Here is a 19,579-nt window from a genome sequence, read left to right on the forward strand (position 1 = left end):
TGTATTTGTCACATATCTCATTACTTTGTCCAATGAACGTTATATAGTGATACTATGTTCTGAATAATTAAATAATTAATTATTCTGTATAGACACGGTATATAATTACAAAATTGTCTGCTTTGCTTGTTGGAACGCTTGTTAAAAACATATTTACCACTATTTAGGAATGCAAAAACTCTTACTTTGTATGAACTGTGGCATAAGGCGTCTTTAATTTGTATCTTTCTTAATCTTGTGCAATATAAAGCTCATATTTTTTCCGGTTGTCTGCCTTCTTAGGGTTAAGTTTGGGGTTGCTTATTTTCTCCAATTGTGCATATCCAAATCTCAAAGCTTATTGACTGGAAAGTTTACAGCCTTCTAGTTTATAAAACTAAGTGTAAGATCTCTGTGAGTTAAACACAGCTTACGCCACATTTACCGTTCCCAATCCATCTGATCAGAGGGGACGGCAAGTAACAAGCTAATGAGTACTGTGACGTATTCTAGGAAAGTCACTGTATTCTAAATACTCACAAATGAAAATGTCACTATACCAGTATACCAGTTACTTAAAATTACATTATTAAATATCTCTGCTGGCCTAAACAATTTTACAATACCCCAAATATATTTGATTGTACTGTATATCCTTTTATAACGTTATGTCTTATATATTTTTTTGCCCATTGTAGCCAAAAGCGGAGATCCATTTAAAACAACAGCAACCCTCCATCCTATCAGAAGCCAGGGTTTACGGGGTTGCATGAGCCCAGGGCCTGCGAGTTTGCCCAAAGTGACATCAACGCGTCTCATTGGACAAACCCGCTGTCAATCAATCACACAGCGAGAGCCAGTGAGAGCTGTTTGACAGGAGCACGGCCCACATTGTTCCACTGAGCTTCTGCAATGTCAAAAGATCCAGCGTTGCATTCGAAGCCCATTGAAATCCGAACTGTTACTGTATCCTACCGGCTGCTCATTTTTTGAGAGCGTCAGAAGTGTATGAAGAGCTTTACATCAAGGAGCCACTCACCTCTTCACACTCTCATTCAGGGTGGGTGAAGCTTCTTGAAGGACACAACGACAGTCTGCACTGGCGGGAGCTGGGACTTGGAAGGTCAAATATTGAGCTGATGAACTGGAGTAGACTCTTTAAAAATCTGTTTGCAAAAATGTCTGCAAGAACTATATGTTGCTGTTCTTTTCAAAAAGGACTATGCAATTTCGCTTTCCTGATTGATCGAACTTAAAAGCACTGGCCTTAATTGACTATACCTGGAAATATACTTCATTCTGCGCTTCTTTTTCGTAGCATCGGTCGATTTCAGTCGTCTCGTCTTGTTATAGGTGCGGGCATGCTATCAGAGAAGAAAATGATTATACTGTGTTGTCTTGTGTTGTGATAGCTAACTCCCAGCAGGTTTCCACGTACGGGCGCGGGAGAAGGTCGGGCCGTCTGGCAGCGGCTCGGGTTGGATGATGTCTTTGTTCTGCTAAATGGAACAGAGCTGTTGTGAGCGATCTTATCAAAGCTTAAAGGGTTCGCCGGGCTTGGTCGCGGAATGAGAAGCGGGCAGCAGGTGGGCGGGTGTTGAAGAGCACAATAGGAGGAAAAGACAGGTCATTGGAGCCGTAATACGCTGCTGCTGAGTTGTGTGTTTTACATACGCGATGCTTTAATCATGTGCACAGTGAGTGTTTCGCTGAACAATGGAGACCTGTAGGAACAATATACTTTGGGAATATCAAATACATAGAAAAATTAAGAAAGAATTCCGGTCCTTTTGTTGCCTGATTAAGGGTCACCAAAACAGTTTATGTTCATGGATACTTGGCAGATTTTGAAAGAAAGTTGTACCGGTTTATTTTGGGTGAAGTTTTTAAGTGTTTAAGCATATTGTAGCATGGAATGGTATTTCACCTAATTATTGCAGGTTTGTGTAGAGGTGGGCAATATATCGTCTACAACAGGGGTAGGCAAGTTTGCTCGGTGGAGCGCCGGTTTTCTTCATCGTCAAAAGACCAAGGGCCAAAAGGACCAAATATACAAAATATTCCGAATTAAGAAAAAACTTGTTCCATTGGCAAGAATAGGTTTTATCTGCTTTAAGGCCAGACCAAATCCACTCAATCTTTAGATTAAATTTCTTAATTCAAGTCATTTCTTAGTATTCTTAGAGTAGTCTTTTAGGATTATGGCCTAAAAAGGTGCTCTGCTAAGACATTTTAAGGAATTGACAGTATTTTTAACATTTCTAGAGTGCTTTAACAGGGATTTGATCTCTGATTTGGGTCATAATATTTCTCAAAATCATCTCGAGGGCCGATTTTGGCCCCCGGGCCTGATGTTGCCTACCCCTGGTCTACAAGATAATATCGTAATTGCTGTTTGGAAGATATAGGCAAATTTACAATCTTGAGTTTATCTCCAATGTCATGAAATGTGGTAAAAGTATAAATGGGGGAAAACATGGAAAAACATGGTAAAAATGGGATGGGGGTTGGGGAGTGTGTTTTTCTGCCCGTTTGTAGTCTACTCTTTTTGGGTGACAAAGCGATGTAAATGAAAATGTTTTTTTTTCTTCACATTTTTGCAGATTTCTGATGGTTTGCAAAAATATCGCTTCATCATTGTTTTCGAGAAACTCAATATCGCCCAGCCGTAGATTGTGAGTAGTTTACAGAGAACTTTTCTTCTCCAGTTTATCATGTAACATAGAAACATGGAAGCCTTCTCCACATTTTTTTCCAGTCAGAAGTTAGTCAAGAGTCAACTAAAATAACCAGTGCTGAAACGGGATGGTAATGCTATTCTACATGATTAAAAAAAGAATTCATACTGGATGTAACTTACCCTTCTGATCTGCGGTTGAAGCAGGTGGTCAGGACAAGCAGTTCAGCAGTTTGCTCTAAGAAATTCCATCAATGGATTTCTTTCTTCCCTGATGGCACGAGCATATTCCAAGATGACAAAGCCAGGGTTCATCAGACTCACATTGTGAAAGAGTGGTTCAGGGAGCATGTGAGGGATCGGCCGCCACAGAGTCCAGATCATAACCCCATTGACGATCTTTGGGATGTGCTGGAGAAGGCTTGGCACAGTGGTCACACTCTCCCATCATCGATACAAGATCTTGGGGAGAAATGAATGCAATACTGAATCTTTTTTGACATTGCAGAAGCTTGTTCAGGGTTCATACAGGCAGACGCAAGGCAAAGGTAATGGTTTCTACTGTTGAATGCCTAAATAGGATGGTTTGATGAACTTATACAGTAAAGTTTGTTAAGAAATGTCATAATTGTCAAGACATTTCGATGTAATGCCAGTTCAAATCCAATTTTATGCCCTTTAATGACATTTAAGGCCTCGATTTTGGCATCATTCAATTAACAAAACCCCAATGAATGCATGCTATAGTCAAAGCTAAAGGCGGTCCAACCAAATGGGAGGGCATGAGACTTTTTTCTGGTCAGGCAGTGTATAATCTAGGTCCATATTGTGCATCCTGCAAAAGCTCCATTGTCATTTATAGAAAGAGCTTCGGCGCACCACAAGCACACCCACGGAAAAAAAGAAGGCAAGAAAAGCCCCTAAAAAGTGTCAACTTCACACTTTCTCAGAATATTCTGCCTTTAAAGCGGGATGGCGAGGGTTTGACGCGAGCGCACCGAGCCTTCTCCGGATCCTCCACATATAAATATTCCTTGACACAGCCGAGACAGTGCGTGACAATGAAACGCTACCTCCAGCTCTCGGCGCCTCCTCCGTAGACACCACGCTGCACCTCGTCTGTCCAAACATGAAAGCGCTTCACGGAACGGGAGGGAAAGGATATTTCTCAAACCAAAAAGGAATAAAAAGTCGAAACCTGATTAAAGCGGAAAGAGTTTGCATAAAAAAACATCGCGGGCACCTCTCTGCTGATATTTATAACTCAAGGTAATGCCTGCACTTTATAAGCACATTGTTTCGACACTAGCGCCCTCTGCTGGAGACTGGATGAATGATCTATAGTAGAAAGAAAACACAGACAGTCATTTGTAGCCAATGGCATGCTAATAAATTCATTCCGTGATAGTAAAAGAGTTTTGAGTTCAAAACGACTCAGTGGATTACTCAGTTGAATCAATTAACCTCTTAATTCCCACCTGAACCGATCACATTTTCTCCAGTTCGGCTTTACCCAAATCTTCGAGCTTCTTGGGATAAAACCCCCGTCAATAAAAGAGCAATAAAAAAGTGACAAAAAAGTGATGGTAAGAGGTAAAAAAAACACTTCAGGTATGTTTTTGACTTCTGTTTGATTGTTTTGCGTGATACTTAAGTTTCCTAATGTATTTAAAGAGAGGTTATGATGCAGACTTCATTGTTCAGAGTTTTTTTTACCATGTTAAAATACTGTTCCCTCATCAACGACATACCTGTGGTTGTGTTTCTCGCCACAAGCCCAACTTTGAGTAATCTTCCCCATTAGCTTTTCTTCGCACTGCGGTGGCAGCTCCCAAAAAGCTCCCCCTGAGATGTGCTAATGTTTTCCTCATCGCTCCATCTCTGAGCTCAATCCTCTCGAGTGAAAACACTTTAACTCTTTACTGCGATGGGAGGAGCTTATTTGGAGATCAAAATGTAGCTACTGCACAATCAATCACATCAAGTGTAAGATAGTGAGTCCCTGCAAAAAGCACAATAAGAGCTAACAGAGACATAAAGCAGGGCCACTTCCTTACATGTAGGCAACAGGATATGTAGCATTAAGCACAAATAATTAGCCTGGCAGGTCCAGAATGATACTCCTCTGTATTTCATATACACAGGGATGTCAACGCTGGACACGACGCCCACGTTTGCCGCTCCTGCCAAACTCAAACAGATCCGTGATTCGTTTGGTTCAATATATTTGCAGTCACTTGTTGTTTGTCGGGCTGGGTACTATGGGCTATGTGCTCAGTGCCCCCATGTGATTTCTTCCTGGACAGTAAGACCCGCCGCTGTCCTTCCTGTCCCCTGTCTTTTACATTCATGACTAGCGGGGTCCAAAACAAATAGAAAAAAAAGAGATATCTCAGAATTTGGTCAAGGACAATGAGTGTTACATCAGCGTGTTACATCAGCATGTTCACTGTGAATCCTGCCCCAAAGGAAACTCCAGTGCAGCTCCAGTAGGAGCTTTTATCTTGCGAGCTACAGGCTAGTGTTAAATAATGACAATAAAACGTGTTAACAACTCAATAAAATTCAAACTACTTACAGGACGATTCTTCAAACTTTGTGCCAGTTTGAATTTTTATTTTGTGCTAGCCTCAGGACAAAAACACCCGCCTTTATGAATGCGAAGGTTTCCTCCAGTTCAGTCGTTGCATCTCCCGTAATGTTTTAAACCTGCTCCAGCCAGATCTTAAAGGAACAGGCCACCGTTTTTCCATACTGAGATATGCTCTTACCTGAGCTTAGACGAGCAATACGTACCTGTCACCCCCGTTTGGAGCTATAGGAACACATTGGGAGAGGCCAAATGCTAACAACATCTTTGGTCGTTTTGCGTGACTGAGGGCACACACAAAGACCTGACAGGTACGCGTCAACTCGTCTAAGCTCAGGTAAGAACATATTTCAGTATGTAAAAGCGGTGGCCTGTTCCACTGAACGATACTAGTATGGTATCGGTAAAAAAAAGGCACTACCGGTATCGAAAAAGTAAAAATATCGAAATCAGGTACTTGTAGCTGCCGTTCGTCCAGGGACAGCTCAAATAGATGATACACATTTCAAAGAACTCGCCTTTTATGGAATAAATCAAAATTGGTTCTAGATATCTGAAAAAGGATCCTATGTTCGTGATCAGCAGTCAATGACAACCTACCAATGGCGCTGAGAGCTGTTTTCCGATTGGCGGGAAATGGCCAAAAACACTTTGACAGTAGGTGAGTGTTGTGATTCATAACTCATGTTCGAATATTAACACAGAACCGCTAGTAACAACAACACACACCCGCCCTTCGCTGATGGGTTTACTTTGTTTCCTGTTTGCTCTCTCGACTCTGACCAGACTCAAGCATAGGTACAGTGGTGAGTTTTTCTGACCACTTCTGCCAACACCTATAAAACTACTGCTCCTACTGTACTACTGCTACTGCATGTACTACCATTACTGCTGTCAGAGAATGGAACGTGGAAAGACAAAAACATCTCTTGAGATTCTTCCTTCTTTCTGCTCTTAACTGGTCACATTAGAAACAGATGCTACAAAGAGGGCTGTCATATGTTCTACCTTTGTCCACACTTGTAGCTTAATGTGTCGCAATATTTCAAGCCCATAATTACCAACTTAAAACGTTATTCTGTTTACAGGCACACGCCCCTTACTGTAATCGCTAACAGCTGGACGCTTCTCCTCTCACAGTGAAATGAAGCTTCCATCGTAGACTTTACGCCTTTTTATTTCTGTACAACATTTCCTGAAAGTTGTCGGTTTCTTTAAGCTCTGATCAGTTCTTTGGATACGCCATGTACAATGCGTCCATTCATTACAGTTTTTTGGGGGGGATTTTGTAAGATTCGAAAAGGAAAGAAGACGGGGCTCGTTTGAAGATGTGTCTTTCTTCTTCTCTCTCTTTGCTTTCCCCTTTCTTCGGGGGGTTGGGGTCCGTGGCTGGTGTGAAGTGCGGGAGACGTGCCGCAGTCTGACGCGGTTGGACGTCTCCCTCTAAAGTCGGGAACATCAATAGAGACTCCTGATGCAGCACACTGTCTGTCAAGGCCTCGGAATTAGATCAGTGTGGGTAAAAATACGCCGCGGTGGGAGGCGTGGCGCGGGGCCGAGGTGACGAGATTAATGTGGGGTGAGATTTGTTAATGGATTAGAAAAGAATATTGATTTCTTGTTTTGGTGTGGAGACAAACTGTTGGAAGACACTACTTCTGTGACAAAGTGTGACAGAGTTTTTGTTTCCATCAAACAGACCATGTTTGTGTCGTGTAGCGATGCCTTTTTGCCGTTCTCTTGCTAAATAGTTGTGATCGACCACTCTTGATGATCCCTAAAGGCATTTAAATATCCCATCAGTGATGTCTGTGGAGGCTCTCAGTCGAACAGGCGTGGTCCATCTTCAGTGAAGGTTCTTGAGTCATCGTCTGTACTCTGTAGTTGAAGTCTGGAACGTTTCGCCTGTCATTCAAAAGGCTTCGTCAGCGCACTAAGGTTCAGTTCAGCTCGCAGCTCAGATAAAGACCACAGGGAGGAGCTCAACTTGGCTTAGTCCCTCCCCTATATTAACAACTATTCTCACCTATAGGTAAACACCTTGTAATTATAAGTCTTTGAATTGATTACAAGTCTACGTCCAAACAATCTAGTCTGAACAACCCTAATCTCAGCTGTTCACTGCTAATTACCTGCCTATTGATTTGTCCTGGGCTGAGTTTCAGCCTCATTAGCATGACCGGGCCCTCGAACTATGGGCTGTAAGAGATGTCTGTACAAGATGAAGCCATTCCTGATTATGGAGGGGTTCTCGTTTACAAAAAATTGCTTTGTTGGCTCCTCGTTCTCCTCGTTTGTCTTTAGCAAGAATTTTAACCTCTCTGTCCTCAGAGGCGTGGTTGCTGCTTTGAGGTGGAGGTGAACAGCAGACTGAGGGCGGTGTTGATAAAGCCTCTTCTGTAACACTTGTTTGGTTTCTCCAATATTATGTTCTTTTCATTTCTCTTCTTTGCAACGAATGGAGTAAACCACATTGCTTTGTTTGTATTATTGATGTGACGTTCATGACTGACCGGCTCTTTCGAACGGCTCTTTAAGGTGAACGATTGTGAAAAGAGACAGATCTTTCTTTTCAGTCAGTTTTTACCCAGAACTCCCCCGAAGGAACACAAGAATCAGCCAAACAATGGAGCAGGCGACACAAATGAAAGCTTTTTGCACTGAAGCCAAATCTAAATGCACTAAAAATGATTTGTCAGACAGCCTCTTTTTAGTTGTGGCACAAGATTATTTTCACAAACACGTTTAAATATCAGTCCCATTGGAATTTTAGATGATTTAGAGCTAAATGGCTGGTGTTATTAAGATTTTACATGAAAAAGAACCAGTCTCTTGAACGGCTCTTTGACATGAACGGATCCCAAAAACAAAGTGGTTTTGTGAACGTTGGGCATTCACACCTCGGTATTTCTCGCAGTATACCTTACAATAATGCATGCATCCAGAAAATACCTAATTGTCAGGTCAGCGATTGGTTAAATATGACAAATTTACATCTATTTCTGCTTTTAGGCTTGTTCTTATGTTTGCTCGACTGTGCATCCTCCCATATCCAATCAAAGCGCCGTGCAACATATCCCGCCCTCACTCTTGGATCATCTACAAGTATTATGAGATAAGGAAAAAAACAGATCCTGCCACTCAACTCATGGCATTCAAAATCCCGTCCAAATGTCTCCTGTAAGTCCCGTTATTGCCCGACGCTCTCCACTGGAATATGGGGTCACCGTCCTCCACTTGTTCTGTATTGCCCACAATGATAGCAATCACCGCAATGCACGTCACTGACAAAAGCAATCTTCCTCCATGCACAGTGGCTGCAGGCCCGATGATGAACCGCTTATTGAAATAAATTGAGAGTCATTGGTGCTATGAGCTGATAGAATAATCTTCCTCCGGAGTGCTTTTGTGGAGAGTGGTGTTGACACGGAGACGTCCTGCTGGCACCACTCAGACGCAACGAGAGGACAGGGCTTCGACGCCGGGCGAAACGTGCGGGTGCAGCTCGTTTCAAAGCCAGGTTTGAAGTTTTGAATTGTCGTTATGCGGAATATTCCATTATACACGGCTTGATAAAACAAAAAAGCCTCCACCAACTAACTGTTTTGATGGAACGGTGGAATTTTTCTCTTTTTTTTTTCCGGTCAGGCGGTGTATGAAAGTATTTGAAGAATGTGTGGAGCAGCGGCTAATGGAAACTTCTTGGGTAATTTCCTGGGCCTGGAAACATGCCAACTTATTTTCTGGAGTTGGGATGTTTTCCCCTTGCCTGTAGGTATTAGGGAGACCACATGATGTGAAATTCGGGCCGGGGTGCAGCGCAGGGTACACGCGCCGTGTTGGCGGTGCGCACACCAGAGCGAGCCACGTCACGGCTCTTTTACCACAGGCAGAGGAGTGTTGTGGTGTTATTTCCGCTGTATCACCAGTATCATTTAGGGCGGTGAGGGAGTGATGCAACACGGGGGGAAGATGAGGCAGTGCGGCTGTTTTATGAGAATGAGAAAGACAGATATGAGTTCCAAATCTGGTGCATTCGGAGTTCATTGTTGCCTCTCTACTGCAGTCAGTACAGTCCCAGACCGATGTGTTACCTGCAGAAATGACCCGTGCTGCCGAGTCTGTAGCCTTTGCAGACCAGGCCACCGTTTTTCCATACTGAGATGTGTTCTTACCTGAGCTTAGACGAGTTGATACGTACCTGTCTGGTCTTTGTGCCCGTGGAAGAGCTTGGTCACTTCTAACTTCAGAACATATCTCAGTATGGAAAGACGGTGGCCTGTTCCTTTGACATAGGGTGTTACTGCTGCATGTTGCTGCTGCTGATCCGGAGCAAGGATCATTTTCCAGACAGTTTGGGCTAGATTCGGGTTTTGGGATGTATGATCACCATATAGATATCCTCTGAGTGCTTGGTTTTCCACTATACAGACAGAAACACACACTTATAAACAGCTCAAGGACATAATGAAAGTATGAACAGGTAAGATCGGACAGGACGGCCAACCACAGTCCCTCCGTCAACTCTTTCAATATCTATGAATCGATATTCCAAATCCTATGTGGCATGTACTCTTATTGGATTATAAAAAAATTAACAATCAAAATTTCCTGCACTGGCTCAAGTGCCAGTTGAAGGGCAAGTTCAGAACCTCCAGAATTCACTTATGAAGCTTCAACTGCAGGACGCTGGAACTGACTCTAAGACCGATGCTTGGATTTCCAATGTTGGAGAGAGAGTCTTTTTTTTTAATGTTTATTGCACGTTTTGTTTTGTTTTTTCAATTGGAACTGCCAACCCAAAGCGTCGCGCTCATTTTTCAGCAAATGCATACCGCATGAGGATAGAAACAAACGCCTTCCCTTAATAGTCTCCATTATACGTTCATCTCCCTCGATGAAAAACCACTCTCCTCCAACCGCGCTATTCCTTTTGACAGTGTTTTTAAAGGCACCGGCATGACTCATCTGTCCCACCTAAGCTCCGCTCCTCGCAGCAGGTGATGAAGCCTAATACCTTTTTACTAGAGAACGTATACGGCACACGTCCCTATAGAGCAAGCCATCCGCCGGGATCAGTCTGAGCGCTGGTGACACATGGGCAAAGTCTGCATCGCTCAGTGTGTGACGCTACTGCCACGGAGAGAGAATGAAGGATTGACTGCATGCTGAGAACCTGAATTACTGTATGTTATTGGAGAAAGAAAAGGAATGCAGTTTCTTTTTGTGGCTGAGGTATTTTTTGAAGCATACCTTACCGTGTTATTGGGCTTTAGAAGGTTGTCTCTGAGCTTATAATGTTGTTTCGCCCCAAAAAATGTTGTTTAAATGGACTACATGGAGTTTGAAAACGTTAAAATGTATTTTCCTCCCTTACATGTTCCAGTAATGACCTGAGGTGGCAGTAGTGAGTATAAATTGTTAATTAATTCAAGCTAGTTTCTCTAAAGCGCAAAACACGATACGATATACACGACAACTCACTGATACGAATCAAAACTATATAATACACAAAGCTCGTTACTCTTTCGCCGACTTTGTTCGCATCATGTTAGTGCTCAAATTGTCTCCACTGGGTATGTTTCAGTGTCGCTACCATTACTGGTAGCTCCTTCCTCCAATGCAGATGCCTTCACTTACTTAAATAAGTCCATTTTGCCTGACTATTTTACCATGAATGAAGAGACTAGATGCAAGTTGGCCATTTTATACTCACTACTGCCACCTCAGGTCATACGTGTAACTGCATCTTCTATATTAACCTCGTGCATGACGGCACTTCGGACCTGAAGTAACAACTTTTTGAGTGATAGTGCAGGATTTTAGAGGCATTTGTGGTGAACAGGTCTGGTCTCATTCGACACATTATGACATTGCTGGAACATGTAGGGGGAGGAAAATACATAATTAAACCCCATATAGTCCCTTTAAGTAGATTTGATTAGTCGATGCCATAAATTCTTTGCAATTTCTCCCTTGACTTATATTAGAAATGATTTCTATAAATACAAATTCTCTTAATTTATGAAATTCTATGACTTACCTCTTGTCAGTACTTCTCAACTGTTGGGTCAAAACCCAAAAGTGGGTCAACACTTCTTTTAATATTTATGCACAAAAAAGTATAGAATCATTACTGGAGACTGTTAAATTTACTGTGATTGTGTCTTTATGCCATTCTACGCCAGGAAGTGGTTTCCCTTTTCGTTTGAACGTAGCCCCACAGCACTTCCACAGTGTTCTGGACCAGTTTATTCTAATAACACAAACCTGTGGAGGAAGCTCTCACCAAATCATAGTGACGCACGGCGTTCCTGTACCATAGAAAGAGCATTTATGCACGTACAGAGAATGTAAAAGGGATTGTGAAAGTTCTAAACGATGTGGGTTGTGGCCAATAGTTAAAATTTAACAATCTCTGTCTCTGTTTTTTTAAATCAACACAGAACATTGCTACAACAAATATCCTCCCCCTGAAAATGTGTTTATTTCTCTTTATGTCTCTTCGTTCTTTCTATTGTTGTTTCCTCAGACACATTTGAAATGTTAATTGAAAGTCTTGACAGGTCGACAGGCACATGTTGAGATTGGCTGATATTGACAGACAGGTGGTGGCAAGAGGCAAGAGCGAAGTGGAATTGCGGCTTTGGTTGAATTTGATTTTGGACATACGTATCCTCACCCTCCTACACTTCATCCTCCGCTGCACTCCGATTGCTTTATTTACAGAAGTGTTTTTTTTGCTGGAGAAATCGCTGTACGTTTGGTTGGAAAAGGCAGTGGGATTTCGCCGTGCGCTTGTTGACCTGTTTGGCCCCTGAGCTCATATGTGTTTTTCTGTCTGTGTCTCTGCAGCGGCTCTCCAGGTGCAGATCCTTCCGGCACAAGGCGAGATCAGCCTGGGAGACTCCAAGTTCTTCATCTGTGAAGGTAAAACCCTGACAAATTATGCTATATATATCACAACTATTACTTGTACTTCTATAGCCACAAAAAAACACAACTAAAGACCTACATATAATCATTGACGTTTGGATAAATACTGTTAACTGATCTTGACTTCTACCATTTTCTTTCATAATAAAAGGAACCTCTTTTGCATCTGGTCTGCAGGATTTATTTGACAGGACCGTTAAGGGTAAAACGAAGGTGAAGAGCAGGGAGAGGCAGCCAGTAAATTGTTGGAGCCAAAGGACAGAAAAGCATATTATTCTGCCTTAATAAGTGTTTGTGAGCTAGCTTTGCAGATGGCCGACAGTCTCCAATAAAGGATCAGGAAGCCACTTAATGTTTTGTTGACTTTAAAACTGTAACATACGAAAATAAAGTGCAGTTCACGATCTTCCTAGTAGCTCAAAGTTAGTTGAAAACCTCAAACACTTGCATGAGCAAGTGGTTAGCACGATGCTTATTGACGTGGACATTTCAACGTGATGCTAATAGTGTTAGCGGCCTTTAGTTTTAGTAAGAATATAAACAGGAAACATCCTAATATGACTAAAATTTAAATTTAAGATAACCCTTTGTTGATCTCACAATTAATAACGATAGAACAGGTAGAAATTCACCTGTTACATCAGCTCTCAAGAACACAAGAGTATAAAAGTGTAGAATCGAAATGTCAGCATTGGCAGTGCGATGTATACAGGCATAGTGCAGGTGCTTGATAAAGTAGCTCTGATACAGAGATTACTGCATTTGGTTTATAGAAGTTACTGCACATGAGTGACTTTACAATAGTGTAGTGTGGATGAAGGACCTGCAGTAGCTCCTTCTTGCACCGCGGGTGTCTCAGTCTGTTCCTCTACAGTCCTGTGCAGTGGGTGGGTGGTGTCGGCCATGATGGATCCGAGTCAAAAATCTAAAATATTTACAGCCAGATATTTTTCTGGAGCCAAAATAAAACACTAACTTACCCGTGGGACTGTGAGGAGCATAACGGAAGTAGAGATGGAACTCGGCAAAGCACTTAAAACTCGGAATACAAAGAACTGTTTCCACAAGGGGGCAGTACACACATGCTGGGGCCTCTTTTGTGGGTGTGTGGGATCTTTGTATATATGCGCTGTGATAACATGGGGAGATTATGTAGATAGTATGCTACATGAAAGTGACTTAATTTAATTCATTCCAATATCACGTTCTTCTCACCCTTTACCATAAAGGCTGGAAAATACTAGGACGCATAGTTAGTATCCTCTAACACATGATCTCATATTTTTCCAATTTACTCATTCTGATGCTCAATTGATTTGTTAGCCTGCCATTAGCCAAAATGAAAGCTTGGGTTTCCTGTTTGGCACCGTTGTTTCCCACTGCTGCCCTCAGAGGTCTTCACACAAGGTGTTGTCTCCAAACATGCTTGTTATTTTAGGTTATTAAACATAAAAGCTCAATGTTTTTGCACACGGTGTGTCCGCTTTGAGCTTTCACCATAAATAACTTCCCTTTGAAAATGAAAATCATAGTGTTTCGTATCCTTTCAGCCAATTCCAAGTCCCTTTTCCCAAGCCCTGGCATATCCCTCCGAGTCCCGTTACCCCCGACAAACAGTGAAGTGGATAAATCACATTAGATCATTTTCGTGACTAAAAAAATGGAGTGATTGGAATAAACCAGTTTCATCGGCGCAGTTGGATGCCAAATTCCTCCGAAAATCCACTTTCACAGTTTTGCAGAGAAATTATGCTGTGAGAGATTTGTGCGCTGTGTAATTAAATTGGATATCTTTCTCAATTTGTGGTGTGTGGATTGGAGCCGCGTGAATGTGGGATGGGAAAAAAAATCCATAATGTTTACAAAGGAGAGGATTTGCCCAGAGACTGAACAGATACATGAGGGAATTATACTTACAGTATATTGGTGATTGCATGGTAATGGTTGTGCAGATTCTGATGTTTATTTCTTATTATTCACAGTTAAACAAACATCCAGGTTTCAGGGTTTCGGTGAATCAATACAGCTGGACATTTCCAAAACCAAATGTTCAGATTCAAAGTGGCTGGTAGTAGTGAAGCTTAAACCATCGACTGGACTGGGTTGTTCTATTCACAGAAGCTTCTTACCTTTTGTGATAAGAAGACGTGACAACTAAACTCATCCTCTGACCACAAGAAGAGCGTCTGCAAATATAGAAGCCAAACATCATCAGCTTAACCATCTCCAGTCCAGTCGATGGTTAAGCTTCACCACAATTAACTCATTGACTGCCAGATATCCGAACACTGACTGCCAATGACGTTTATAGACGTCAAATGGGTTTTTCAATGGGAACAGCTGCAGCAAAGCCTTGAGCATGTCTGGTGTTAAAATCTTAGATGTGCTGCCTAATGCTGCCACCTAGTGACTCAATAAAAGAACTTGAAGCTCGCTCTTTGGTTTTCTCAGCTTTTTGGTCAGAAAACAGCATATTGAGTGATCTCACCTATTTTCTATGGACGATTACTAAAGAATGGAAAGAGGTACAAACAAACTTTTTTTTAGATGAAAGAAGAGAGTCTAATCTTTTTTTTGGTGGGTTTCGTGTTGACATAGACCTAGACCAACATTTTCTGTGGGTCTTGAAAATCCTGAACAACCTCTGGCAGTGGGGAGATCTCTGATTTGAAAATGACTGGCAGTCAATGAGTTCCTGGACAAACTGTATCATGCACACAATTGATCAGAAAGTCGTCAATCTAAGGCCTGGGCATATTACAGGATTCTAAAATCTTTTGCGGTTAAAAAACGTGTTACAATCCACAGACAAAAGGACATTTTTCACAATGTCAGAACCACAGACTGTGAAAAACATGGATGTAGCATCGCTACATCGCTAGGAAATGGGGGAAGGTTCCAGACGTTCCTTGCTCACTTCACTTTTATTTGCAGCCTATTCTAAATATAGGAGCTGGTTCCAAAAACCCAGACAGATTGCTAGCATAAACGAAGCCACCCTCACTCAAACGCAGTGCTGGTTTCTTGATTGATTGTTGCTACAGCAGTGTCACTCAAATCACAAAAAATCAAACGCGTTTTCTTGAGGTTTTGTTGACTGCGACCCAACAATAGGTGAAAACAAACACACTTACACCACACACTACAAAGAATCATTTGTGAGAAAGACCTCAAACTCATAGAGAAAAGTCAGTCTCAGTATTGGGCTAAAAGTGTCCTCAGTTTAACCTGTTACTTTCTGCACCCCAATCACAGAGTTAGACTTTGGTTTAGGGGTTAGGGTGATGTTTGGCTTCACTCACACAGATCTTGCACATTTTGTTAGAAACTCGAAGGCCTTGGCTTTCAAATGACGTATCACACTGAGCTGTGAGCTCTTCTGTCAATAAGCTTTGACACTTGAAGCTTTGAGCATTGGAGAAAATAACTCTAACCTTAAACCTAAATAACCCTTAGATGGCTAAGGAAGTAAAATAAATACGATCATATGAGCTTTAAAGATTTTTTTAATTTTTTTTCCAGTGGTGGGAGATGCCAAAGACATCGACTGGTACAACCCTCAGGGAGAGAAGATTCTTCCCGACAACCCCAACATCTTTGTGAGCCGCAACGATGAGTCCACCTCCACCCTGACCATCTACCACGCCACCGTGGACCACGCCGGCATCTACAAATGTGTGGCCAAGGCCCCGGGGCAGGAGGCCGAGGCCACGGTGCAAGTCAAGATCTTCCGTAAGTGCTCGAGTTTCCATCCGGTATAAACAGAGGGGGAGATGAAGGCTTTTGCAGAACACATGTCATTAGAGACTAGCAGGTAACAAATGTGTAAAAAGCAAAGGGGTGGGAGTTCATTCAAATCTAGGGAACCATCGTATGTCCTTAGTTCTACAGAGAAATGTATTGTGTCTTCTCTTCTTGATAACGCATTGCTGTTGACGAGATGTGACTAACTATATTGTTGCCATTACTGCACAGACCGGGAGAAGAGCAGTTCCCCAAAATCTACCCGGCCTGACACTTTTCCTGCTATTTACAAAACCATGTAGTTTGGACTCCGGGTCTGTCCAGGTGGCCGTTATCAACCGGTGGATAGTCAGAGTCAGAGAAATGCTTGAGTCATCCAACATGGCCGATCACCAGAGCGCAAAACTCAGCAAAAAATAAATTAAAATCACACACTAATAATTGAGAAACAGCGCCATCTTGTGCCAAATCACCAGGTGAACGATTAAAGTATTTTGATTATAGATGGGAGAAGTTAAAAAGTCAGTTCAGAGTCATACAGGATTCGAGATTCTTCCACATTTGATTGACGTGTTACAAATTTGGAAATTTAGTAGTGATGAGCGAGTTAAGCCTCGTGACGCTTCACTGACCTCTTGTGGACAAATAAAGTTGATGTTTGAATGATCAGACCAATCAGGGTTGACTCAGTCACCTGTGGCTCTTCTGCTCCGAGGCCGGACCATGGATGCATACTATAAACACTGCAGGACATCAATGCGCAATCTTTTTTACTCCATACAGTCGAAAGAAATATTTAGCCACTATTTGCTGTAGATGGTGCTCCTTACATTTCCCACGGCCAGAAGCAGAAACCTTTCACCACATTTTTGAAAGGATCCCCATTAGCGCAGTCATGCTGTCACTATTCTTCCTGGAGTCCCACTAAATCTATTCGCAAAACATATTAACTTTATTTTAAATCCATACAAAATGTGTGTCAATACATTTGTACATCCAATTAAAATCCTTTTAAAGCTGTATAAGCACAGTACATATTTGCATGAAAAAAGGAATATCACATAATACGTCCATTAGCTAAATTCATTACATATTCGTTTCCAAGAGTTTTTCAGTAAAAATTTAAATCTCTCCTTGTCCTCCACTGGCGTTAGACTATCTGGAAGTCCATTCTATATGTAAAGGTCCTCATAATGCTATTCGAGCTTTTCTGTCCGTTGCATGTCTGGTTTTATATTTGTGTTTCTCGTAGCGGTTAACCTCTTAACCCCCACCTGAACATTTTGCTTTGGCTTTACCTGAATTGGAAAAGCTTCTTGAAAAAAGTGTTGAAGTGGAGACAAAAATGTGCCGGAAAAGCAACAAAAACACGACAAAAAAGTGATGAAAAACCCGCAAAAGAGCGCCAAAAAACCCCACACACAATAAAAGAAGCGTTGAATAAAGCGACACAAATATACAAAAACATGACAAAAATGTGACAAGAAATGTGACAAAAAGCAATGAAAAAAAAAATAGGGAAAAAAGTGACAAAAATTTAAAACGGGGTAAATGTAGCACATTTACTTTTCACTTATGCTTTGCATTGCCAAAGCACGGACCAGGAAACATCCCCGGTTTAGTTCCTCACTGCTCGAAGCTGTCAGGGGAAAACACTGAAACGCTCTGAGCCAATGAGCCGCTTTGACTGACACGTGATTCGTAGACATTTGACACCAAACGCGCCCCGGTGCAAGTGCTTTGAAACAATCTTCAGCTTCAGAAAGAGTGATGCAAGGTCCGGGTTTGCCCATCACTAAAATTCTGCAAAGTCCCAGACGCTCCTGCTTTGGAACAGAAAGAGTGGCTGGCCAGGCTACCCAAAATCACCCCGTGCCTTATAAAAGAGTTTGTTTCAGTGTAATGGGACTGCTATATCCCCCGCCTGTGTAGTTTGGTGAACAGGTTTCTCATCATGGCTAATGTTAGGGTGAGGGAAGCTCGGTGTCATATCTGTTGGTGACGGAGGTAGAAAACATGAAACATGGATGCCCACCCATGCATTTCCTGCTAACGATCGTGTATTATCTATAATTTCAGAAAAGATCACCTTCAAGAACGCCCCGAGCCCGCAGGAGTTCAACGAAGGCGACGACGCGGACCTGGTGTGCGACGTGGTGAGCTCGCCCCCTGCCGAGATCATGTGGAAGTACAAGTTCAACCTGATCAAGAGCGCCAAAGACGGTGAGCCGATACACAAACTGAATTACTTTGCAGCCGCGCCAACGTCTGGGCTTCTGCTGTCGCCCGCGTCCTCCAATCAATCCCAAACTCAATTCACCTCCGCCGCAACGCACTGCGGCTCAGCCAAGAGTGTGCGAGCGCCGGCTTCACGATCACACACCAGCCGCTGGCTTCATTTCACTAACGGTTCAGTTTAGAATGAACACGTTAAATATACATATACTGGAAACAATGACGGTTTTAAGTACAATAAATTAACAAGAAAGTGCATGGATTGAGAGAATGTTTGCTGCATTCGAGTCTTAAATCAAATAAATAGCTTAAGTAGTTTTAATGTTTCTTACAGCCCTATGAGGCGACACGTGTGGTGATATCGGGCTATACTGGATTGATTGATTGATTGAAAAAGTGCATGAATCAAGAACTTGCTGATTTTGAGTAGGTTTGGACTGTCTTGTAGTAAGATCGCCAATGGAACAAACTTCATTTCAATTAGAAGATAAATTCACTTTTACATTGAAAATTAGAAAAGCAACACAAAAAAGTCTATTCCAAAAATCTACTCAAAATTTAGATTCCAGCATTGTCTTATCTCATGCCCAGTTTGCATGATTTTATTTGATTTATTTGATTTTTAGGTATCACATTGCAACATTGTGAAATCGTGAGCCTGTTCTCGTCTGCACTGTGTAATGGTTCAAGAGAGAATTTTAGCTACGACCGAAGTTTATCGGCGTGTGTTTAGCTGAGGCAAGTGCCGGGTGCTGGCGGTGAAAGTGCAGGGAAAGTAAAATGCGTTTTTGTGACATGACCCTTGACAGAGATTGTTGAGAGTGAGAGAGGAGGATCCACGATAGCGTTACACAATGTCAGACACTGCCTGATGCCAGTCGCAGCTCGTCTTTGATCATACGACGGTTCTATTTTAAATCTTTGCCCCGTGTCACTGTACGACCTACGATTTTGAGCTACAACCTAAGCCCTATGTGATCATCATCTTTGGGCTTTTCCACCACGGTGCTGGTTCAGAGCTGGTTCTGTGCTGGTGCTGATGCCGGGTTGATTCTGTTCTGACTTGGTTTTCCACCAAAATGAGAGCTGGCATTGTGCCTATTATCATAGCAACGGTTTGGCAAGTCAAATGTCAAATGTCACATAAAACATGGATAGTAACATCTTACTACAGCCATTTCTGGTTATAAAATACACAAAAATCAGTGTATGCTCCTGTCACAGCAGCATTAACATTTTGATTTCTTCTTTCTAACGGCTCCCTCTTGTTTTTGCTGTAGCTAATAAGCATAAAGCAAAACAACAGCTAGTTTCCTCCACAGAGGTTGTTTTAGCTTCTCAAGGTTAGTTATAAGCACTAATAACTAACATTGGTTGTTTGTCGGAATAGAAAGACAGATCCCCAGCCGCTGACATCA

General features: G+C 42.1%; 1 protein-coding gene across 3 annotated transcripts in view; it reads left to right on the forward strand.

Moving 5' to 3' along the window:
- The window catches only part of ncam1a (neural cell adhesion molecule 1a), a 615,586-nt gene that overhangs the window by 453,882 nt on the left and 142,125 nt on the right, over window positions 1-19,579 (forward strand). For all 3 annotated transcript variants that reach the window (XM_079565591.1, XM_079565592.1, XM_079565593.1), the window contains exons 2-4: window positions 12,102-12,176; window positions 15,705-15,914; window positions 18,006-18,149. In XM_079565591.1, coding sequence (XP_079421717.1) covers window positions 12,102-12,176; window positions 15,705-15,914; window positions 18,006-18,149 — 429 coding nt within the window. The remainder of the gene's footprint in view (window positions 1-12,101; window positions 12,177-15,704; window positions 15,915-18,005; window positions 18,150-19,579) is intronic.

The sequence above is a fragment of the Gobius niger genome (assembly GCF_951799975.1).
Source record: "Gobius niger genome assembly, chromosome: 11".
NCBI classification, from domain to species: Eukaryota; Metazoa; Chordata; class Actinopteri; order Gobiiformes; family Gobiidae; genus Gobius; species Gobius niger.